The sequence below is a fragment of the Meles meles genome, chromosome 6, assembly GCF_922984935.1.
Source record: "Meles meles chromosome 6, mMelMel3.1 paternal haplotype, whole genome shotgun sequence".
In the NCBI taxonomy this organism is placed as follows: Eukaryota; Metazoa; Chordata; class Mammalia; order Carnivora; family Mustelidae; genus Meles; species Meles meles.
The window spans coordinates 121,386,090-121,411,494 of record NC_060071.1 but is presented as its reverse complement, the minus strand read 5'-3'; the positions used below and the strand labels follow the sequence as shown (position 1 = coordinate 121,411,494).

General features: G+C 40.7%; 1 protein-coding gene and 1 pseudogene across 1 annotated transcript in view; one reads left to right on the top strand and one right to left on the bottom strand.

The window, feature by feature from the left end:
* CATSPERB (cation channel sperm associated auxiliary subunit beta) overlaps window positions 1–25,405 on the bottom strand; it is a 117,863-nt gene that overhangs the window by 74,229 nt on the left and 18,229 nt on the right. The window contains 9 exon segments of the mRNA XM_046009900.1: window positions 679–831; window positions 2,114–2,278; window positions 2,902–2,948; window positions 3,211–3,277; window positions 9,666–9,698; window positions 10,755–10,873; window positions 11,010–11,105; window positions 17,545–17,694; window positions 21,815–21,910. Coding sequence (XP_045865856.1) covers window positions 679–831; window positions 2,114–2,278; window positions 2,902–2,948; window positions 3,211–3,277; window positions 9,666–9,698; window positions 10,755–10,873; window positions 11,010–11,105; window positions 17,545–17,694; window positions 21,815–21,910 — 926 coding nt within the window.
* LOC123944776 lies at window positions 22,511–23,734 on the top strand (annotated as a pseudogene).

The window sequence follows — 25,405 nt, the reverse complement described above, 5'->3', positions numbered from 1 at the left end:
GTCGCACGTGGACTTCATAAGCATAAAGTATATGCAATCACACCTGCTTCCCTCAGTCAACACACTCTCCCATCCCCCTGGGCAACTCTGTTCTCTTTTTCCAAACCCCTGACACTCCTCCATCCTCACTTTCAGATAATAATTTTGATTTTTGTTGAGAAAATAAAAGATAAACTTCCACACCCTTCCACTACCACATATACCCACATCAACTTCGGAACCCAAAAACTCTCCCTCCTTCCTGTTACTATAGGAGCTCTTAAGACCAACCTGTCTTCTAGTTCATAGATGGCATCTCCTCTCACCTACTTGGAAATGTCACTCCAGGAATTCTTCCTCTCTCGCGCGCGCCCTCTTTCTCACACCTGCACCACCAATTTTTCTCTCTACTGAATAATTCCCATCAGCACAGCCTAATTCCTTCTGTCTCTCAATCTTCGCTTGACTTCCCTTTCTCCTGCTCTGCATTTCACTGCTCTACTGCTCACCAAAACTTTGCAGAAGATTTTGTTTCTATCCACGTCACTAATTCCTCGCCCCTCATTCTCTCTTCATTGAGCTTTCTAAACCCCCTAATCATCAGAGGGACTCTGTTCTTTGTCTGATGTATAACAACTCAGCATAGAATAAGTGAATGATTTACACCTACATCGAGCATGAAATCTAGTGTGTACACACCTGATTACCATAAGCATACAGAAAATGGCTTCGTGGATGGAATACCATTCCAACAGGAGAAGAGAATGATGAAGGAAACATGAATTTTGGAAATTTTGGTCTTAATCCTGGTTTGTTATTTCTCAGGATGCTAACAGAAGCAATGGTCCTTTTCTAGAAGTAGAAAAGCAAATCAGAGGACTATTACCATTAATATTACTAGGCTATGTTACAATTTTTTTGTGTTTTCTCCTACTTGGATTTTGATTAAGATAGGGACACATCCATTAACACAGCATAGAACTGAAGGGATTAGCAACCATCCATATGTCTTTGTTCGGCCTCCCCCTGCCTTATGTGTCCATTTTATAGATGTTGAACATAAAGTTCAGGACACTAAATAATTTGTCTAAGCTTCTATAGTATATGGCATGATAAGGTTTTATTATAGAACCGTTGCTGAACTCCAAAGACAGATTCCAATGACCATGCTCATAACTGTGATGGCAAACTATCCTTTAAAAATGTGGATGCCTGGACTACATGCCAATTCTATTGGATCGTGATGTGGGTCAGAATATGTACCCAAGATATGCCACTAGTAAGAGATTATTATAAATTGAAGACACTTAAGATTCAACAGATGTGAAAAAAAACACCTTCCCTTCTCCGACTAAAAGCAGGAAGTCACAAGAAATAAGGCTACCATTAATTCTTCTTCAGAACAGATATACTCTCAGAGGGAGAATGCAAATAAAACTTACCCCAAATTACTCCTCCTGGAGAGTTTTATGGCCCTGAGGGAGATGGGGAAACTACTCATAACTGTATGAACAAACATCGCAAACTTTCTGATCTCCTATTTGTTCCCGTTAATCCATTATCTCTTCACTTGTTTTCCCTTAAGTGCCTTTCTCACCTGTCCCCTTAAACTATTAAGATGATATATAGCCCCCAAATTTTAACCACCTTTTCGAGCTTCTCCTCAATAATTTTCATCTACATGTACATACACAGCACACATAAATCATTTTCTCTTCTCCCGTTAATCTGTCTTTTGTCAGTTTAATTTGCTGGGTCCCAATCACTGAACATAAGAGGGTAGAAGAAAATTTTTTTTCTCCCCTAAAATTATGAGTCTAAGGCTTGTTCCAATTTTTTGTTCGTTGAAACTATCTTATGGAACCTCAACTTTATGTAAACCAAGTCAGCTTATATGCTCCTGGAGAATAAGCAAAGAAGAGTCACTATGCAAAGAGCACCCCATTTTCTACTTTCATCAAACTGAATGACCAGCAGAGGCAAGAAATCCCTAGAGTGCCTTCAATTATATTATTAACCATAAATGATTCTGCTGTAGCTAATTTATCAACTTGTACTGCCACAGATAAAAAGACCTTGGAAGTCAATGTTTGCTAAGATAAATTTTCATTGTTGTATCATCAAGAGTAATCACCTAATGACCCACCTGGCTGGAGAAGAGGTAGATCCCAGCACTATGCTCTTGGTCAACAAGAAATGTTAACACAGTTGAAGGTAAAGATTTCATTCCTTTCAAAATATGAGGTAAGCAAGGTAACCATTCATGAAATGGTTCTTTGGCATAAAAACAAGAGCTTGACTACAAAAAGAGAAAGGAAAGGTTAACACCTTTTAAAAATGTAAATTCTAATCTGTGCAATCTTAAGCAAACAAACCAGCAAACTACTGTGTTGTCCTGACCGACCACAAATACTAGTGATAATTCTTCCATGTCTCTGCTTCTCTTCTGGGGATGGGAGTCCAGAAAACACTGCAAAGCATCTCTTCCTGGCATGGGTTGTTTTTCTAGAACTACTGTGTAGGTCCAGATTTAACATCACTAGGTAATCGCCATTAAACCCAAGTAGAGGCATAACTGGGTGCAAAGACGGATGAAGTTTTTCAGCCTGAAGAAATGCCATCTTTTAGATGAATAATAATCCATGAAACAATTCAAGAAATAAAATTTCTTAACTTTTTAAAATATTTAATACCAGGGGTGCCTGGGTGGCTCACTTGGTTTAGTGTCTGCCTTTGGCTCAGGTCATGATCCAGTGGTCCTGGGATCGAGCCATGTGTCCGGCTCCCTGCTCATCAGGGGAGTCTGCTTCTCCCTCTCCCTCTACCCTTGCCCTCAACTGTGCGTGCTTTCTTGTGCTCTCTCTCTCAGATAAAAATCTTTAAAAAATAAAAGTAAAACTAATAAAATATTTAATACCATACCTCACTTAGAGTCCTGTTTCTATCAAAGGTGATAGTAACATAATCAACTATAAAATAGAAAGGTGCAGAATTACAAGCAGTATCTATATTTCTAAATGTGTCATTAATTAAGTATATGCAAATACAGTTTTCTTGCATTTATAACGGAGCATGCCTATTGTCTCAGATTTAATTTTTCCCCTCAGTTTTAGGCCACTGACTTATTTATATAAAGCAAGCCTACCTTTCTACTTTATCCTATTTTTATTTATAATATTTTATTTAGTCTTTATATGCCATCATGTTGAAAAAAAAAAAGTCTCATTTTACCTTCAAAGTGTTCTCTGTTAGCAAAACATCTTTCATTATACCACAATTTTCCTTTGATATAGTCAACCTACATGAATCAATGAAGAAATAAAAATGTCATTTAGGGAATAGGTAGACTTAAGATATAAAATTGAAAAACCTGATAAAAAATTCTAAACTGTCATAGTTTAGGAATGGGGGGCAAATAAAGGGAGAAAAATTGTATGCCAACAAAAGAAAAGGGGGGAGAGTGAGGGCAAGGGACAAGAACATGCATTTTGAACAGCACATGTAAAAGGAATAAAAGAAAACTTGACATGAATTGGCCTCTGTTAGTGACAGACGCTGGGGTCAGTCAGTAGAAGACCATTATTCTGGAGCTATCAGAAGCTGTCAGACAGTTATCACAGTCATGATGGGTCACAAGTTTATAGATTGTATATGCTGGATATGAATTACGTGTGAGGGTTTGAAGATGGCTTTGTTATAGGAAGATTCTCATGTTCAAAGTATTGTTGAGACAAAAGGAAGACCTTGCATTTTTACAGACCAGCAAGAAAGTGTTTATAATCTGTGCATTAAAAGTCTTTTAAATAGATGTCCTAAAATAGATTGTGGGGATGGTGGCACAACTCTGTGATTGTACCAGAGGCCACTGAATCACACACTTTAAATGGGTGAATTTTATGCTATGTGAATTATATCTCCATAAAACTGCCAAACAAACAAACAAAAAAGCACTTCAAAATAGAATGAACAATGTATTTCAATGGTGTAGTGTCTTCAAGCGAAGCTGTTACATCAAATGTAATCTAAATCTTCAGGTTTGCAGGATATCAGTTATAATATCTAGGCAATTGATCTAGAATTTTTCTTGGGCCTTGACTTCTTTGTTTTCTTTCTCTTTAGAGTCCTTGCTTTTTTTTCGTACTTGGAAGCAAACTGGTAAAATTCCAGCGAACATCCTTGGGGATAATTTCAGCCGATCAGGTTGGGCTCATTCCAAGGAAGAAGTCAGGATGCAGAGATTGGTCACGAATAAACACGTGATCCAAGTCAGGTTAATGAGTGGGCCCAGACGTCCTGGGGCTCCCGGTAAAGACAGAGCTCATTCTTACTGGGGCCACTAACCTGACTACATCGAAACCTGGTGCCTATTCCTACTAAAAACTGGAGAAAACTGACTGATGATGAAGCTATTCTAGAGGATAACAGACCCAAACGTGGAGAAGATAGAGTCCTACAGACATCTGTTAGGCACTCAGTCCAATCATGTCTAGAAGCTGGATCCATCCCCACCTTGAATTTCCTACTTACGTGAGCTAACAGCTTCCCCTTTGCTAAAAATCAATTTTAGTTTGGTTTCTGTCATTTGCCTTCAGAAGGTCCTGACTAGCCATGTAGGGGTGAGGATCCAACTATTTTTCTAAGTTTGTATCATGAATCGTGCGAAGGTTGTTCTTACATGATGTGACTTAATCACTTCACCTGACAGGTGGGTACTGTTATGCCCATTTTAAAATGAAGCAATTGAGGTCCAGAGGGTGCTAGAGCTGGTTCAAAGTTCATGGTGACGTGGCTAATAAGCCACTGCAAGGTGTAGCTCCCGTCTGTCTCCATTTACTCATGCACTGATTCCGCAAATATTTACCGAGACCCCCTACCTGCAAGCCAGCATGGGACCTTATTTGCATATGTGGCAGATGAGACTGGCCTTGACATGATACCTCAAGTGTTGTGAGGCTGGTCAGTGAGCCACTCAGAGGAGGGTGGTGAATGACAGGAATTAGTGTTGAGAGCTTTGAAGACTGCACAGATGGGGCACCCTGGGGTCAGGGAGGGAATCCTGAAGTATTAGGAGAAATTCTCCAAGTGAAATTGAAGAGGAGGGAGGGCCTGCTGAGAAGATAAGACATCTGTGATTGAGTCGAGGTGCCTGAAGGGTTGGCTCATCTCACGGAAGGCAAGTATTTACTATGGCTGGCAAGGAGAGCTTAAGGTAAGAGCAGATAGGACAAGGCTGAAGAAGGTAAGGAAGGCTCTGACTGGGAAAGCTTTTGTATGTCTCAAAGAGTTTGAGTTTTATCCTTAAAGAACTAACCTGAAGTCCCTGCTGGGTCCATGGAACAGACTGGGGAGGCTAACAGATTTCACCTCATGATAAGTTCCCAATCTAGGACTTTTGTACTTACTACTTCTTTCTGGACGTGTTTTGTTAAAACCATTCCTAGAGGTCATTTGAGCTTCTGTTTAAAGCTCACCTACTTGGAAGGTCTGCTAGAATCGCCCTGTTTAAAATACTGTATTATCTCTGCTTCAGGCCCTATTTCTCTTCCCTGCTTTCATGTGGACAAGCCCAAATTACAATCTGCAGTCACATTATGCATTTGTTTATGACCCTGTCTGAAGTCCACCGCCTTCAATAGAGCGGTAGGCTTCAGGAAACTGGGGGACTTTACCTGTCGCATTCCACAGACAGAATCCCCCTTGTCGAAACAAATGTGGCGTACAGCAGATCCCCAGCTACTATTTGTTGAATGAAGGAGTAAGTGAATGAACTAATCATCAAGTATGAACTCCTTCAACCACCTGCCCAAATAGCCACATATATCCCATTCCTTCCATCTTTCCTTCAATCATTATAAAAAACGTCTTACCTAAAGATAAATCCCTATACTTTTCAGAAGAACTTACTTGTTCCCTTTCCTCCCCTGCCACACTACTTTGCAACTTTTGGAATACGTGTTTTCCTCCCCTCTCATCACTAACAAAATCCCCTGAGTTTTGCTGAAATATTTTAGCTTGAGAAGATTTATTATAATATCCTTGCAAATAGTAAAAGCCTCTCTGAAGGACAACTTGCATAAGTACTTATTCCTTGTGTAAGTATTTACTAACTGATCTGACGGTCCAAGTTCCAGAAATGTATTGTCCCCATGTACTTGGACTACAAACCTATCATGTAGAAAATTGTTAATGGCAACATTGTTTGTAATAGCAAAAGATGAGGAAACTACCCAAGCATCCATCAGTATGGAACAGGTTAAGTCAACTCTGGGAAGTTCACAAAATGGAATACTCAGAGCTATAAAGAAAGAAGGGGGGAAAAGGCCATTCTTTATGTACTAATATGGAATATTCCCCCTGATATGTTGCTAAGTGAAAACAACAAGTAAGTATATATTTAGAATATAGTATAAAAAAAGAGGACAATTCATATTCATAATTATTTGAATTTACATTTAAAAACCACTGAAAAGATAAAAGATGGTGGGGATGGGAAGAAACAGGGTGGATACAGACAAAGGAGCGAGTGAGACTTCTCAATGTGGATCTTTATATAACCTTTTTGGTTTTTAACTATGGGGAATGTCATGCTATTTGAAAATAATAATTTTTAGACGTTGAAAATTCTAATTTCCCTTGCAACATGCTCTCTCTCTTTCAAGATCTTCGTTTAGCACTTCACTTTAATCCACATAGACTGAAAACATGTGTATTAGATAAAATGAGAGAAACCATTGCTCACCATTGTTTTCTTGTTTCTTTTTTGCCCCAATATTTGTGCTCAGTGTTTTATTTTGCTAAAGTTCTTTCCTTAGCTGGGATAACTGGGTGATGTATTCTCCAAATTCTTTCTCAGTCTGAAAGATGAATGAATACTCTCTTGGCTGGTAATAGGATTTTTGGACTTCGGTCCTTTTGTCTTGAGAGTCTGTAGATGTGAGTTTTACTATTTTCCAGCTTCTACTGTTGTATTAATCTAATACCAGCGACATAATTTGCTTTTGTTCCTTCTGTTTGGAAACTTGTAATATTTTCCCCTTCAACTTCAGATTCAGATGCATACATGGTTTTCATTTCTTCCAGGATATAGTGGGCCTTTTCAGTAGATAGCCTTGGGTCTTTTTTAACTTCAGTGTAATCTTCTATTATTTGTGTTACTATTGCCTGTCTTCTATCCATTCCTTTTTTATTCCTTCCAAAAACTCTCTCATCTCTTAGACCTGGATTATCCTCCAAGACTTATCTTTGCCCCAGTGGTTTTTACTCATCTTCCCTAGACGGTCTCAGAAGTGTCTTCCTCTTCATCTTCTATGCCACTTCTTTGCATCTAAACCCTCTAAACAGTGGGTCTTCTACCGTTCAATTTATTCCGTTTTTAATTGCAATTTGTGGTATTCAGTCCCCAAAAGTATTTTTATGTGGCACTTGAAACCTTAAGCTAATAAATGTCAGAGGTCTTTTTTTCTTGCTACTATCTCAGTACCATCTTAGGAACCAGTAAAAGGTGTTCATTGACTCATTGCTAAAGGAGTGGATTAAGTTCTGTCATTCTTGTCCAGTTGTTGTCTGTTGTCTTCTCCACCAGCAACAGTGTATGTTCTGATTCTAAAGATCTTGTGCTCTCAGAATGCTAGGCTGGCTTCGATGTATTTTCAAGGGAATGCTCAGGTCTGGTTTGGGGAGCACCTCAGAATGTGGTGATACTGGAGTGACAGAAGGCCGAGAGGTCTCTCCACCTCTGGGCTGCCATTCCTCTCTCACCTCAGAACCAGAAAATGGCTTCCTTGTTTTGGTCTCCTCCAACTTGCTCACCTCAGATGCAGGGAGATTAGATTAGATCAGATTCTCTCCAAAAGACCAGCCACTCTCTCAAGATCGACAGAAACCTTCTCTGGGGGGGGGGGGGGGGCGGGGGGTGTCCCAGAGCTCTGCAAGCCCAGCTCTCTCCAGGAGCCTCACCTTGTAGACCTCCACCTGCATGTCTTTGTGGCCAAATGTCTTGTTCTCACATGACCCATGAGAGGAAAGACGTGCCAGGTTTTCTCATTGAGGTTCCTCAGAGCTTGGGCTTTGAGTGAGTCCAACTGTCCCAGCATCCCCAGCACCCTTGACTTAACAGGCAGGTGGACAGGAAATGGAAGTTAGTGGGAGCTGAAGGGTAAGGAACAAAGCTGAGGTTATAGTCTCCTTCGTTTCCTTATCATTTTTTGTGTGATTTAGTTTTAGCTGATATGTTTGGATTGTTTTCTAACATCTTACTTTATAGTTGGTTTTCCATTTTTTATCTTTGCATCTGTTTTCCTCCTTTCTTGTTTTTTTTTTTTTTTTAATGGGAACCAATGAATTATCCTTTAATTCTTTTTTCCTTCCTTTGGTGGGTTGGAAGCTTTAGGTTATATATCTTTTTCTTTTATGGTAATTATCCTCATTAAACTCATTTGTGTGGAACTATACATTTTTCTATCAAATTCCAAAATTATTCTCCATATTGATTCTCCTATAAAACAAGGATCTTAAAATGGGTTGGTGACTCACTGAAAATTATCTCCAGTCCTTGTATTATCTGGAGTTTTGGTTCTGCCCAAGTACAAAACACAAAATTTGTAACTGTTACTTTTTATACCAATTCCATTCTTTGAACAAATATTTACTAAATGCCTACCTTGTGCCAGGCACCGCGCTAGACACAGATCCCAGAGAGGAGATCATGGCCCTGGTGCCTGCCTCTGTTTGGGTTGAGAGCTCACGGTCTAGTTCTGTCACTATTTCTGGCACCCCATTCCTTCATGGAGGTCTCTGGGGGGTAAGCTCTCCTGTCTTATCTGTACAAATTTCTTTTCTTCACCCTCATTCTTGAATGATAGAGTTGAACTAGGTTTGGGGTCCTATTTTGACAGGTTCTTCCCCCTTTTCTTTCTAATGTGCATCAGTTTTGACTGTCTGCTCTTCCTGGTTCTCTGCTTCACATTTCCTCCAATCAGTATGGCAAGAAGTTAATCCCATTTGCGTCCTAAGACAGAAGTGCTCCTCCCTTCTAGATGGTTGGAGTAAGCGTGTGTGTGCCCACCTGGGTGTGTGCCCACAGGCCTTTATAAGGATGGAAAGGGGAAGGGACACAGCAAAAGCCTACGAATAATCGTAATTTTGTAGTGGTTTCCGAACTGAAGCATGCTTATGTGTTGATGGGAATGACCATGCTGAAATACAAAACTTGACTATGGAATAGAGAGGAAAGAAGAAAAAGAAAAAAAAAAAAAACTGATGGAACCCTAACCCCACACCCCAAGGCCAGAAACAGAACTGTGGCTAGCCTTTCTCCAAGTAGGCAGAGACCCACATGGGGATAGATGGATTGGGGAGAAAAGTGTTAGTCAAATCTCAGCCCTGACTTTGTTTCCAGCTGGGCACCATTGTGCAGAATACACCTCAACCACTCCCAGAATCCTGGACAGAACATACAAAGAAAAGGTCGGGGAGACCTCTGAATAGGGAGAGGCACTTCTTCCTTCAAAACAGAAGGGGAGATTATTGCTTAACATTTGCTGGAGACATGTTCAAGTTCAAACTGTAAATAAGATCATAGTAACAGGAATGATCTATGTTATGGGTTCTTGTCTTGCCCCTCATCTCTCAGGTCATGTAGGAAACACCTAGCTTTTCACCAACCCTTGGGAATTAAAGTTTCTTACCCTTTCGAAACCACAAAAGTCTGCTCTGGAAAACTACAAGGAAAAAAAAAACAACACTTCAGCTTTTGCTTGCATATCAGAAGGCAAAACAAAGCACAGCAATCTGAGTTATACTAAAGGGAAATGATGCTTTCTGTATCCCAGCAGTTACGAGCATCACACACTAAAACCAGCTTCTAACCCAGTTTAAATAATATGCTGGAGATGTCTTCTTTGGTCTTTGCTTTGTTTCACCATTGTATTAATTTATTTGTGCTTCAACTTAATTTCAGAAAGGATCCCAGATACTTTTAAAAATCATGTAATGAGAGGCACCTGGGTAGCTGTCCGTTGAGTGTCCGACTCTTGGTTTCAACTCAGGTCATGACCTCAGGGTTGTGGGATCGAGCCCTTTGTCAGGCTCCCTGCTCCATGGGGAGTCTGCTTGAGGTTCTCTCTCTCCCTTTTTTTCAACCCCTCCCTCTTCTCTTTCTAAAAATAAATAAATCTTTTTAAAAAAAGAATTTCGTGGTATGCATAGTATATATCTTCACCAAAATGCATATTCCCCTTCTTTCAAACCCAAAATTAACTTCTTTAAAAGATTTTATTTATTTATTTGACAGTGATTACAAGTAGGCAGAGAGGCAGGCAGAGAGAGAGAGAGGAGGAAGCAGGCTCCCTGCTGAGCAGAGAGCCCAGTGTGGGGCTCCATCCCAGGACCCCGGGATCATGACCTGAGCCGAAGGCAGAGGCTTTAACCCACTGAGACACTCAGGTGCCCCCAAAATTAACTTTTTAATTTGTGTTAATTTGTAATATTATATTTAGCTTTGTAAGTTACCATAAAGTATTTGGGGAACACACATAACTATAAAATGGATGCAGAATCTTCTACGTGCACATATTTAAAACTTACTATAAATTGTATAGCAATAAAACTAGCACCACTTTCAAGGATATATTCAATACACTAGAAGGCAAAGGAAAAAGTCACTTCCATTTTTTAAATGGAAAAAGCATTTAAATTCTAAGATGCGCCACACAGAGCTCAAGTATCAAGAATCTTCACTTTATGTTACAAAAGATATTTCAGCACAATTCACATACCATTAAGACAGAGGATGATGGGTAACGGAGATCTCCACTTACAAAACACCCCAGAGAGGTGAGGATAACTAAAAAGTGATTTGTTAAAACCATATCCACCACTGAAAGTTCTCTGTGTTCTAAGGGAAAAAATCATACCAGGAGTTAAAAAGTAAGGAAAAGGTGAGCTCCCAGCAAAGCAAAGACATTTCATCAATATTGATCAAGTGCTGATATACATGGGATAGGTGAAGAAGATACAGTTAGAGGAATTACCTTCTCCAATTTGGGAATAGATCGTATCCGTCAGGTTAAACCACAAGATATCGTCGTAATCCCAAAACCCGGAAGAACTGAGGCCTATGTAAATTCCTAACATGAAAAGAAAGGAAGGTTAAGTCTAGAAAACTTTACAAAACAAATAACCCACTCCCATGGTGCTCCATCTTCTGGGGCCAGGGTCCTCATCTATCCTACCTTCCAAACAGTTCTCTGCCCCACCTCAACTCCCCTCCCCTCAATTTCGATCTCATTTCCCAAGCAATGGAAAGATGAAGTGACTTCAGGTTAACATAGAAGTTTAGCCAACCATCTGAATTAAATTTTAAGGATTCTGTTTTATATTTAAGGGGATCTGAATACGCCACCCCAAATATGCCACTCTGGCTTAAGGATTACTTGGAGCTGAAGGCAACTGAGAATCAACAGACTCAAGAAGCATTCTCCACCATCTCCTTACCTGCCTAAAAGAAGAGCATAATTTTCCCTTTGGGAAATGTGCCTCCTGACTCCTGTACCAGGAAGAGAAGAGCACTCTTATCACCAGAGATGGGAGCGGCATCAGCACTGAGACAAGTCTGCATAAACAGACTTTACTAGAATAGCTCTTCTCTTTCATTATTCTGCCCATATATTTCCTAGTGACTTCCCCATAATTTATCATCCCATGAAGCCCAAACTTCTTTCTTTTCTTAAAATGGTATCTATGCCCCCAAGTTTAACCACTCAATATTCACTTCTATTCATTTAACTCCCATGAATGTAAATAATAATAAAAACTGTGTGCTTTTTTCCCCTGCTAATCTGCCTTTGTTAATTTAATTCACAGACCTCATTCACGAACAGAAGAGAGTAGTGGGAGAGATTTTTTCTTTTCTGATGGTATTTTTGTAAGCATAAACACATTCCTATTTCGGAAATACAATCTTACTTAATACTTTAAAAACTCCAAGAAGAAACTTAAAATTCCAAGAGGAAGAAACTATCTTTGATTTACTTTAATATTTGTGATTTAAAAAACAGAAAAAATATTTGTTAATGCCTCATGAGAACCTTGTAAAAGAAGATGGAACCCACTGCATAGACCTTGATCTTGCCCTTTTTTGGCCATGGGTAGGAATGTTGAGAGTCTTTCATTTTAAGTATAGAATATTAACCTGAAGTCTAGTCAACTGGCATTAAGTATTGATGGCAGTGGGGGAGCCTATGAACAGTTGATAATCTAATACATATCTTCTGTTTCCCAAATATAAATGTAGGACCATCATATCTTGAAGTGTTTATTTTCACGCTCAGCTGTTTTCCGTGTAGACAAAGACATAGCTAGAAGTGTTGTTATCATTTACTTTTTCCAGGAAGAGGAAAGCTAATGACAAGCATTGTCTTTCTAAGCACTAAGTCTCATTCCACAGATAACACTGTCCTGTAGTCTAAGTAGGAATGACTACCAGTGTCCTCTATGGTATCACATGACCAGTCCTGTAGTCTAAGTAGGAATGACTACCAGTGTCCTCTATGATATCACATGACCAGACCCCTGCAAAGTTTAGAAATATTTAACAGAGAAGTAAGCAGTGCAATAAATGCCTTATCTTGGTTAATGCTTTTAGACTCAAGTTACAAGCCACTCTGTATAACGAATGATCACCAGGATTACAGAAGCTGATGTAGACCTTTGTGAAGAGTTTGGATTTTATTCTAATGGCCAAAGGGAAGCCACTGGGTGTTTGATGCAGGGAAGTGACACGATTTGGTTTACCCTTAAGGAGATCACCCTAGTGGCTGTATGGAAGGTGGGTTATACAGTGGCAAGAATAGAAATAGGGAGACCATTTAAGAAGTTATGAATTAGGGGTGCCTGGGTGGCTCAGTAGGTTAAAGTCTCTGCCTTTAGCTCGGGTCATGATCGCAGGTTCCTGGGATCAAGCCCCACATCGGGTTCTCTGCTCAGCAGGGAGCCTGCTTCCTCCTTTCTCTCTGTCTGCCTCTCTGCCTACTTGTGATCTCTGTCTGTCCAATAAATAAATAAAATCTTAAAAAAAAAGAAGTTATGAATTAGTCTCGTGGAAAACCCATGTTGATTTAAGATTTCAACAGAGGGGAGAAGTGGTCATGCTGGGGATACACACTGGGTACAGCACCATCCTGGAATGTTGTGAAAGGAAGAATGGGAATGGGTTCTAGATTTTAGTTTTGAGCAAGTGGATATTACTGGGATAAGGAATACTGGAGAGGAATGGATTTCAAAGGAAGATGAATCAAGAGTTGTCTATTGGACTTTCTGTATTTGAGATGCTCATTATACAACAAGAGGAAATGTAAAATAGATAATTGAATAGATGAGTTCTGTCTCCAAGGAGCAGTTAGCACCAGAAAGAGAGATTTGGGAAATCATGGACCTGGAGATAGCATTTCTACCGAAGGACTGAGTTAAGTTTCTCAGAGAGAGGCGTAATTCCATAAGGAAGGAAGGCCCAGGACAAAGTCCCGAGTTCAACAACACTTGGGGGGCCACACCAACCAGAAACCTGTCTAGAAAACTAAGGAGTGACTCATGTGGTGGAATAAAATCAAAGGTGGTATTGAGAAAGCCAAGAGAACAATGCATTTTGAGGAGACATTGGTCAACTGTAAGAACTGCTGCTGGGAAAGAAAGTAGAATGAAGAATGAGAACTGACTGCTGGGGGTGCCTGTGGGGCAGATTCTTTAAGTGTCAGGACTCTTGATTTTGGCTCAGGTCATGATTTCAGGGTGATGAGATGAACCCCTGTGGGCAGGTTCTGCCTGGTGAGGAATTGGCTTCCTCCTTCTCCCTCTTTCTCTGCCCCCTCCCCAGCTCGCAGGTGCACCCTGTCTCTCTGTTTCTCTCTCAAATAAATAAATAAATCTTAAAAATAAAAAGAATCCACTGCTGGAACTGACCATATGGAAATCACGGGTGATCCTGGGAAAGAACGCTTCAGAAGAGCAGCGAGAAACAAACACTGATCTATACTGGGATGAAGACAAAGCGAGGAGGTGGGAAATGTGACGCCATCTACAAAAAGTTCTCTGCACAAATTTTGCTTTGAAGGAGAACAGAGAGATGCTTAGGATGGGAAATGTTAGGGTTTGTTTGTATGCTAATGGACCCAATCCAGGAAGGAGGGAGAGCAGGTGATGCAGAGGAAAAGGTGACATTTGCCGCATAGATATGAGTGCTTCAGATGGCTGCAGGGAGTGGGGTCCAGAAGAACAGGGTTGGGGGGGGTGACTCTGACAGCAGCAGACACTTCTCATGAGGCAACGGGCGAGAAGGCAAATTGTGCAAGTATGAATGCAAGTAGAGAGGCTGGTTTGCAGGGGCAACAATGGAGTTCCTTGGGATCCGTCATGGTTCTCTATATGAACTATGAGATGGAGAAGATGATGCAGAGGGTTGGAGGAGTGGGAAGAGGTGTGAGAGAAGGTCATTTTGCAGAGTTGGAAAATAAATATACCACAGAAAAGAGACAGGATTTCTGGGTGGTGCTGGGTGCCCTCTTGATTTGTGTGATCGTGAACTGACGGAGAGACCAGTCAGTAGAACATCAGAGTTGGGTCTGCATGGGGACGGAAGACAGAGCAGGGCAGGGGAGTTACAGAAGTGTGGATAAGTGTGGGCTATGCAACCTATGGAAGGTAGAGAGAAAGGGTGTTGAGAAGTGGGGAAAGTCTCCGTGAGATCAAAGCAGTGCTGGAGGAGGACTAGGAGAGATGGAATGGGGAGGTCGTGGACAGGGTGAGATGCTCATGGCGGAGATTCTGCAGATAACAGCATTACTGGAGACAATGAGGTCCAGAACATGGGCATAGAAGACGGGGGAAGATCACTGGAGAAGAGGAGGCCTTGAAGCCGAGCACTGCACGGGATGGTGAAGTCACTGAAAATAGTGACAAAAATAGCATGGTGAGGAGGGCTGGGGTCCAGAGGCTGAAGTCATCCATGAGGGAGTGTGAGTAACAGGAAGGTCAGCACAGGCTGCAGCCAGGAGGAGTTGCAGGGAGGGAAAGTCTTGAGTTCCAAGGAACTGGAAGTTTTGAAGGGAAGACAGAGCAGAAGCAATCCCAAGGAGCAAGGATGATGACGCCACCCCTGGGCATGAGACATGCAGAGGCATGTGAGAGGGTATGTTACTAGGACCGGCCAGGTGACCCTCTAGGGCAGCAAACTGAAGGGGCCATTCAGAGAAAAGATGAGCCATATGGGGGAGATTGCTACTGACAGCCCACAAACGCCAAGAATGGCTCTGGGTAGATGGAAAGGGACAGAAGTTTGGGTCAAATTAAATCCAGAACTGTGTGTGGTATAGGAACCATAAGTGACCTAGGAAGCTTAGGTTTCTGGGGGTGATGACAAAACGGGGATGAGAGGCAGGGCAGAAGCCCTGGGAGTGTCACAGAGGAGGAAGGTGGGTAGCAAGTCCGGACGGGAACCCACGGGGCTCCCAGAGACCTGTTCCCACAATTAACCTCATGTGGTATGAAGGCTGCGGGCAGGGAGCTGTGGCTGGGTGTGTGAGATGGGGGAGGTGAGTGGGTGGGTGGGGTGGGGCAGGGACAGACAAGGGCCTCACAAAGGAACTGCAAACTTAGGAAGTAGCAGCTCAGATCCTGGGGGAACTTCTTTTTTGTTGCAGTAGAGTGGAAGGCAGCTGGGGGAGTGGTGGTGTGGGGGAGTTGCTAAAGCTATTTCTTTTCTGGAGAGGTTGAGTGAGACCCCAAGGAGTGAAGGCTGCTCTTTCTCTCCTGTGACTCTTCGTTACGTGACAGAATGGAACAGGAGAGCTGAGAATCACTCCTCTCCTGGCTCAGGGAAGTGTTTGGAGAGAGAGAAGGAGGGGGTCCTAGCATGGCAGCCACAAAAGTCAGAATAGGAGCTGAGTTTCCATCTGGTTGACACAGAGGAGGAAGAGACGCAATTTCCATCTAAACCAATTCAGCACAAGCAGGCTCGAAAAACTAGAGAACACAAAACTACTAAGCCATTAGGAATTCGAAGACATTTTGGGCAAGGGGGTGTGTCTACCCCATATCAAGCACACTGTTTGAATCTATTACTTTATAATAAGTCATGGTATGGCAAGTTTTTGTTCTTCTTTGAAATTATGTTATTCACATTATTTCAATCTCCCATATGTGTTTTGGGATTGGCTTGTCAATTTCCACACATGCCAAAAAAACGGCTGTAAGTTTTCTTGGAATTGTATTGAACCAACTGATAAATCTGGAGAGAATTAACAACTTCACAATAGTAGAAGTTCCTGTTCATGTACATAAAATATCTTATTTATTTTAGTCTTTTTTAATGACCTTTGTTAAAGTTTTATAATTTCTGTCCAACAGGCCTTAAAACTCTTCTGTTTCTTGGGGTGCCTGGGTGGCTCAGTGGGTTGGGCCGCTGCCTTCGGCTCGGGTCATGATCTCGGGGTCCTGGGATCGAGTCCCGCGTTGGGCTCTCTGCTCGGCAGCGAGCCTGCTTCCCTCTCTCTCTCTCTCTGCCTGCCTCTCTGTCTACTTGTGATCTCTCTCTGTCAAATAAATAAATAAATAAATTTAAAAAAAAAACTCTTCTGTTTCTTTGTTTATTCCTAGGAATATTTGGGGGTTTGTTACTTTCTGAATGGGATTTTTAAAAATTATAATCTTTAGTCTTTGGTGGAATGGTTTTTATATGTTGTTATTTCATTCCTCAGTTTCGTAGTGCCCTGTATTCTGATTGCTTGGCTACTGATTCTTTTGGATTTTTGGATGCACATATTACATATGAGTAATGAAATTTTGTTTCTTATCTTTTAGTTCTTTTATTTCCCTTCTCATTTACTGGGCTGGGGACTCGAGGGTCACCAATGACCTAGGAAAAGCAACTACCAATGACCTAGGAAAAACAACTACTAATACATTATAATAAAGATGCTATTAAAGGACGCCTGGGTGGCTCAGTCATTAAGCATCTGCCTTCGGCTCAGGTCATGATCCCAGGGTCATGGGATGGAGTCCTGCACTGGGATCCCTGCTCAGTGGGGAGCCTGCTTCTCCCTCTGCCTGCTGCTCCCCCTGCTTGAGTTCTCTCTGTCTGTCTCACTCAAATGCATAAATAAAATCTTTTTTTAAAAGATGCTATTAAATACTACAATGTTAATCCAAACACACATACATAATAAATAAAATAATGTTATGATATGATGCCTTAGAACATGATACCTATGTACACATGGCAGGAATAGCAGAAGGATTAGAAAGGTAACGAATAATCCCTGAGAGGAAGTAACGTATTCAGAGGTGGCAGGGGATACATGAAATTCGGAGAGACACTAGAGTCACTATGGACATAGTCAAAAGTCACACCTGCAAGTAGACAAGGGGAAGTGATGAAGAGTAAATTCGAAGGTACGTTTAGGAAACACTTTTACTCCCTGAAGTCTATGCATCTAATTTGCTCTGCCAGTGAAACATCACTGTTACAAAGTATGAGACTCCACATCCAACTTCCAGCAAAGCCCGTGAACTTACCATTATATGTTTTATTCAGAGTGAAGCCAAGTAACGCTACATCATTGGCACAGGGACACTTGGCCACTTTGAGATCTACCACATGTGGATAGACTTCGGCGATATCTTTTTTTGTCAGTATAGTCCCAAGATCCCACTGAAGAATAGGTTCTGTAGAAGTCAAATTTAGGTGTTTAAAATGTGGCTGCAGTCTTGGGGTACGTTACTGCTATTCTTTCAGAGTTTTTTGTTTTGTTTTTCCAAGTTTTTATTTATATTCCCGTTAGTTAATACAGAGTGTAATATAGAGTGTAATATTCGTTCCAGGTTTTGAATATAGTGATTTAACACTTCTGTACACCATCCAGTGCTCTAATCACAAGTGCCCTCCTTTAAGGGTTTTAAAAGTACTATAAAAGGTCCTGTCACTGTCCCCCCAAATGGGTATATTACCTCACCCTTCATCAGTTAAGAAATAGGTTGATTCTTATTTTCCAGAGTAGAAGGAATGAGGTCTACCTGCCCTTGATGGGGGCCCAGTACGGTCACTACTGCAGAAAAGCAAGTGGGATGGGAGACACTGCTTTGACCATCTTTGGAAAGTACAACTGGCTTCAGGATCTATCCCTAGAAATGGAATTGTGGGATCACAGGACATTTATAATTTAGAGAACAACGTTTGCTTCAAAAGCCCACATAACACATTCACTTGTCCTCCCATTCCGATGAAATGGCAGCAGATAGAGAATAGTCAGAATAAATCCAGAACACCAGGAGAGGAAAGGAGAGGTATCATCAGTGGCTGAGACACAGAGAAGGACTTCTGGAAGAGACACAGAAGTTGGGCTGGGATTACAACAGAAAATCAGTCAGAGGGGGACATGTTCTTCCCTTCAACCCAGCAATCTGTTCTTGGATAAGCACACAAAGGGTTGAAGCTGGATGATGTGACATTTTAATGACAAGAAAATGGGAGGATTTTTTTTTTCTTCTGAAAAAAAAAAAAAAGAGAGAGAGAGAAAGGGGAGTTAAAAAGGCAAGCCAGGGCAATTTGATAAAATACTGCTGTCTGAGTTTCAAAAAATAGTCAAAGCACTTTTGAAAAGAGATATCTAATAATCAATTCTTTAGCTGTTTATATTTCTACAATGTAAATCTTCACCATCTCCCCCAGATCTGCTACAAAGTCCCAGAATTTCAAGTGATGTATTTTTCACAGTTGACACGGTGTAACTTAGAATGGAAAGAAATAACAAGTTATAACCAAACGAATTTACTCTGAAATTCAGAGACATTTGGACTGACTCTCCAGGGCGTAGCATGTCTATGCAGGCAATTAATAACCAGATCTTAGAGGACAGGGAGATAGGACTTTGTATCTGGAGCATGACTGCATTGAATTGAAAACACATTTGGGGGCACATGGGCAATTCAGTCAGTTAAGTGTCTGCCTTCGGTTCAGGTCATGGTCCCAGGGTCCTGGGATGGGGCCCCACATCAGGCTCCCTGCTCAGCGAGAAGCCTGCTTCCCCCTCTCGCACTCCCCCTACTTGTGTTCCCTCTCTCACTGTCAAATATTACATAAAATCTTAAAAACAAACAAACAAATACGTTTTTACTTATGTACATGCTCCTCAAAGTCAGATACTGTATTTTAAATGCTTTAGAATGAGGGAGTGATTAAAAGTCTTGACTATCACTGAGAAGCCAAGAAGGGGACAGAAAAGTATGAGAAGAGATGAGTGGCTAGAATTAGGAGCAGTTGCTGTGAAGTAGTCTAGGACATGGATTGGAGATTAAGAAGTAGGGCAATATTTTAAAAAATCTCTTTTGGGTCAGTAGTGAAGAAAAGAGTTCCCACTATAACCCTAACTTTAACCCTTAATTGCCACTTTTCAATGCTTTCTCCCCCGTGTCAGCATTTCAGGATATGAGACCATCATCCACTTAATTGCTCAGTAAGAAATCTAGGATTCGTCCTAATGCCTCTGTCTCCCTCACCCCCCAGTCCACCAGGAAGCCCTACCAGCTCTTCTTCCAAAACGTATTCTGAAGACTCTAACTCCTCAAAATCTCTACCACTAGCCAGCTCCTCAAAATCTCTACCACTAGCCAGCCCACACCCCCAGCCCACACCCTCTGCATCACCTCCCAAGGGGACCAGTGCAACAACTGCTAACCAATCTTTTTTTTTTCCCCATTCTTGCCATCCTTCTCCGAGGGTCCGTTCTCTGCACAGCAGCCAAAGTGATCCATTTAGAAAGCATAAATCCAAATTTGTCACTCTCTTGCTTAAAACACTTGAACAGTTTTTCATTATAATTAAAATAAAGCCCACACTTCTTACCATGCGCCCTGCCAGCTTCTCCAATGCCAGAATCTCATTTCTGCATCTGGAACCTTTAACAACTTGCGAAACTCTTTGCTACCGCCATACCTCCGTTCATTCTAAATAAGTGTACACCCAAAATCTAAATGCAGTATATAATATTCTGGGTACATTTCGATATATAAATGACTCACACTTCAATTTTTTTTAAAAAACTGAAATAATTATAAATTGTTACTTTAGTCCTTAAACGTAGCTAGCATAGGACTTCAAAATAGCAGCCTCAAAAAGCTTGCAATTGCTATTGAATAAATGACTATTTTTTCAAAATTTGGACACTGACAAAATAAGAAAGTACAACGTTTTGTCATTTTTGTTGCAGATATTTTAATTTTGGTTAAAGAAGTAAAACACTATAGATATGACTGAAGATATCTCTGTCCCCTTCATGGCCCCATTCCCAAATCCTCCCCAAATGCAACCGTCGTGACCTGGCTGCATCTATTTCTAATCCACGTTTTTATATTTTTACTACAATATTTCTGTACCCATGAATAGTATAAAACATTGCTTTATGTGTTTTCTGAATTTTAAGTAAATGTTCTTCTATTCTGAAACTTGACTTTTCTGTCAATGCTTTGATTTCTGTTCTTGATGATATATGTGGTCTATTTCCTTCGTTTTAATAGAATACACTACAGGCATTTGTCTTTCCCCTACTGATGGACATTTCTGCTGCTTCTCCTTTCTCCTATTACAAATAATCCTGCAAAAATAGATGCACTGGTGTCTCTTGGCACACAGGCAGCCTTTTCTCTAAAGCAGTTCTTAATCCTCTGTACATCAGAATCACTTGTGGGGATTTTCCTCTTTTTTTTTTTTTAATTTATTTATTTGACAGACAGAGATCACAAGCAGACAGAGAGGCAGGCAGAGAGAGAGAGAGGGAAGCAGGCTCCCCGCCGAGCAGAGAGCCCGATGCGGGGCTCGATCCCAGGACCCTGAGATCATGACCCGAGCCGAAGGCAGTGGCTTAACCCACTGAGCCACCCAGGCGCCCCGGATTTTCCTCTTTTTAATGACAGATTCCTAGCTCTGTTTGTAGAGGTCTGATTTTAATTGGCACATGGTTGGGTGGAGACATTATTACTTTTCTTAAAGTTACCCAGAAAATTCTTTCCATAAAATGTAATATTTCTTTATCTTTACTCTGCATGCTATACAGCATCAAATCAAAGTGGGAGTAAAAGAAGAAAGTAAAAAGGACCTAAAACTTACATTACACCATATGTTAACTAACTGGAATTTAAAGAAAAACTTTTCTTAAAAATGAAGGTGAGGAGAATAAGGAAAAATACAAAGTCCAGGAATGAGGACTTTAAAAATTTTCATATTATAGTGCTACAGATGATCCAAAAGTTGGATTATAAACCAGACAATTGGAAAAGAGAGGTCTAGACAGTCATATCACTCAGTATTCATAACTTTAAAACAACCAATTTTTCATGGAAAAAATGTAAATTTTCTAACAAAGAATGAGCAAGAATTTTTGCTGATAGTCATTATAAAGGAGACTAAAATCCAATGAACAGTATCTTTTATAATATTTTCTAAATCAGTATTACAAATATTTTATAGTATTTCTAAAGATTCTCTATAATGTCTTTTATAATATTTTCTATAATAGATGCAAAAACTAATTTTATAAAGCCACTGTTTATTATGACCCCAACATGGTTATAGAAAAATATATATTTCCGTATTTCGCTAGCACCCTTTGCAGACCCCTATTAACAATTAACCACATGTATTTAATTCTTTGTCATTCCTTGAGGGTAACGTTCATCTCTCTCTCTCTCTCTCTCTCTCTCTCTCTCGGACTTAGTCTGGTATACAGTAGGGTACAAGGTTTGTTGGAAGAATATTATGAATTCCATTTTACTTTTATCTGTTGGCATTTACCTCGGATATTATCCAATAGCGTTCCTTCAGTCGTATAAATATTTAATCCATGTTGTAAAGTGATCCTTACTAACCATTCTTCCACAGCTGCAATATCTGAAAACAAAAGACAAATAATCAGCCATTTTTTTATATACCAAGTTGGTGAAATTTAAGGCTACGTAAACATGACCAGCATCATTACTCTTCATTTTGCAGTCACTTTGACTGCATTTATATATAAGGTTTCTCATGTTTTTCCTACAGACAATTTGTTGGCAAAATAAACAAAAGAATTATGAAGTGGTTTTACTACCACAACATAAATTCAGATACTATTTAGTTTAATTTAATTATTTATGTTTTTATTTTTTTACATGGGGCTTGAACTCATGACCCTGAGATTAAGACCTGAGCTGAGACTGAGAGTTGCACACTTAACTGCCTGAGCCACCCAGGCGCTCCTGTATAATAATATTTTAGGTCATAATTTTTCACTAAGAGCTATTATGGCTTAAAAGGCAAGTAATGCCACTTCATGTGAAGTGGTACACTACTATCTTAAAGTAGGCCATGATTAATTAAAACATAGAGTGTAACTCCTAAGGCCAACACTAAAAAAAATTTAAGGTATAATTAATAAGCCAATAGTGGAGATAAAAAGGGATAAAACTTAATTAATATGAATGACAACAGAGAAAGAAAAGTAGAGAAGAGATGGAGCAAATAGAAAATAGTCCGATGACACATTTCAATGCAACCATATCAATAATCACATTAAATATAAGTGGACTAAAAACTCCAGTTAAAAGACAGATTTCCAGATTAGATGTAAAAATTGAGACTGAACTCTATGCTATCTCTAAGAAACCCACCTTAAATATTTATAAAGGCATTGGTGGGTTAGAAGTAAAAGACTAGGTGGGGCCTGGGGAAGCCATGGGTGGTGAACTCAGCCTGGGAGCTCTTATGACATGGGCCAAGGCTGAGGCTGAAATCAGGGCACACTCATGAAAAAATAAGCCTGACCCAAATGCCTTGGCTGCACACGCCTTCAGGCATTCCCAGGCATCTGGTTGGGTCTGTGCACCACTCCGGGGAGGATTTCCTTCTCCCAGTGGTTCTGAAGCAGCTGGTACCTGAGTAACTCAAGTGATAATTTGTGCTTCTTGCCGTCACTATTTTCCACCAAGCAATTCCTGGACTTTGGGAAAGAAAATGGTGTGAGAAAACACCATATAGGTTTCTATAAAAGGAGCTTCCCATGTAATTGGCTAACCCAAAAAGAGAAGTCAATCTTCTGGTGTATGACTTAATTGGCCTTCAGTGGGAGGGGTTCAAAGTTGGTATGTGCATAACTATCTTTGGCTTTCAAAACAGGAGGAGCCCTGAGGATCCCCAAGGCTTAGATAACTCTCTGCAAGTTCTGATTGAAGTCACAAATGGTGTGGTTCCTGTGATGGTACACGGAGTGATTGGATATAAGGAAAATCATGGATTTAATTCTTTATTAACAGTAACATCTAGTTATTTTCTGGGTTGGTTTTATACCAGCTGCATCTCTTTCCACATGTGTATTAACTAGCACACATCTCTGTTTGGTAGTAATACTAACCCCGCTCATCCTAAACACATGGAAAATAATATTTCCACTGGCAATGTGGCTCATAGAGTGAAGGATGTATAGGAAGCAGCCAAGAAGTTGTGCAAAGCGGGGCTAGTGGGCCATGGGAAGAGTTCAAGAGCTGGAAGTGTAAGAGTTCAATGGCAAAGTTCCAAACAAAGCTCCTCAGGTAGTGGACGTGCCCTCACATCTGCTTCGGATGCCATGCAAGAACTCAGGGAGAACAACAGAACTGCATGAAGAGTTCTAGAAAGCAGGGATGTCTGGCTGTGATGACCCTTGCTACTTTGGGTGAAGAAGGTTTCCCCAATAGCTAAGTGACCAAGGTGATAGTATCCCACTCTGAAAAATAGCACCATAGCTACTCCAGTGTGGGGAGGTTTATTTTGGCTTAGACCCACCAGTTGTTTTCCATGGAGTCCTTCCTACAGCTACAGCTCCTCCATGGAACTAGTAACCTGAGTAATTTTTCATCGTATCTTGCTGCCGTATGATATGGAAGAGCATAGAGCCTCCCCACAGCTCTTGTGGCCTCATACCTCCCACCTCGTTGTTACAGAGTTGAATGTTCACAATCTTTACAACACTGTAGACTTCCCCATTCCTGACATGGCAGAGACCTCCCATTGCTCTTTGTAGACCCCCACCCCCCAACCCACCATGCTTGTCTCAAACCACCAGTTAGTGCGGGAGGCATCTGGAAGTTAAAGACATCTGCTGAGTTGGCCTTGAAAATTCGGTCCCAGGGTCCTTCCCTCCTTCACAGGCATCCCCCCACCACTCTCAGATTTAAAGTTCTGCCTTCCTCCCTCTGATTATATTCTCAGTGGGAGGCATCTGGACCCTTGGGTCAGATCTTATTTGCTGTGCCTCGGTTTTATTTCAAAATTCATTTGTGTGCTTCCACTCTGCTGACTAATGTGCTCTAAAGGTTGTCTTGGGAAAACTAGACAAGAGGGTGAAAAAAGATAAGTTATGCAAACACTAATTCACAGACAGCTGTAGCGGCTCTATCCATCTCTGACAAAGAAGAATGTCAGATGGAGGGAGTATCAGGAATAAAGAGGGGCAAGGCAATGCATATGTGAAAGGGATCAGTTCCCTGAAAAGGAGGGACAACTAAGCATGTACGTGCTTAACAAGAGGTTCAAAATACATGAATCAAAGGCTGATAAAAATGAAGAGAGAAATGTGAAAATCCACTATTATAGTGGGATATTTCGACACTCCTCTTCAGCAATTGACAAAAATCAGTAAGAATAAAGAAAAGCTGAACACTATTAACCAACTGAGCTAACCAACATTCATAGAATGCTCCAGCTGAGAAGAGCAGAATAAGTACTTTCTTCAGGTGCACTTGGAAGATTCACCAGTTAGACCACAGGAAACATCTTAACAAATTATCACATGAAATATGTTCTCAGAACACAGAATTAATCTAGAAAAAATCAATAACAAAGGTATCTGGAAAATCCCCAAATACTTAGACAACTTACAACTTTTTTTTAAAGATTTTACTTATTTGATATAGATCAAGAGTGAGACAGGGAGAGCACAAACAGAGGGAGAAGCAGGCAGAGGGAGAAGCAGGCTCTCCACTGAGTAGGGAGCCTGGCACAGGGCTCGATCCCAGGACTCCACGATCATGACCTGCGCTGAAGGCAGACGACACTTAACCAAGTGAGCCACCCACCCCGGCCACTTACAACATACTTCTAAATAACCACAGGTCAAAGAGAAAGTAGCGTGGCGAATTAGAATGTATTTTTTTTTTTTTAGAATGTATTTTGAATTGAAAGCAAATGAAAGCACAACCAAATCAAAATTTATGAGATGCAGATAAAGCAGTGCTTTATATAGAGAGAAATATATAGCAGAGAAATATTTATAGCAGGTAAAAGAAACAAATCACCTATCCGAAGCCAGGGTTGAAAGACAGCAATGGCCTTGCACAGAGTCAAGTAGTAAATACTTTGGGCTTTATGGGC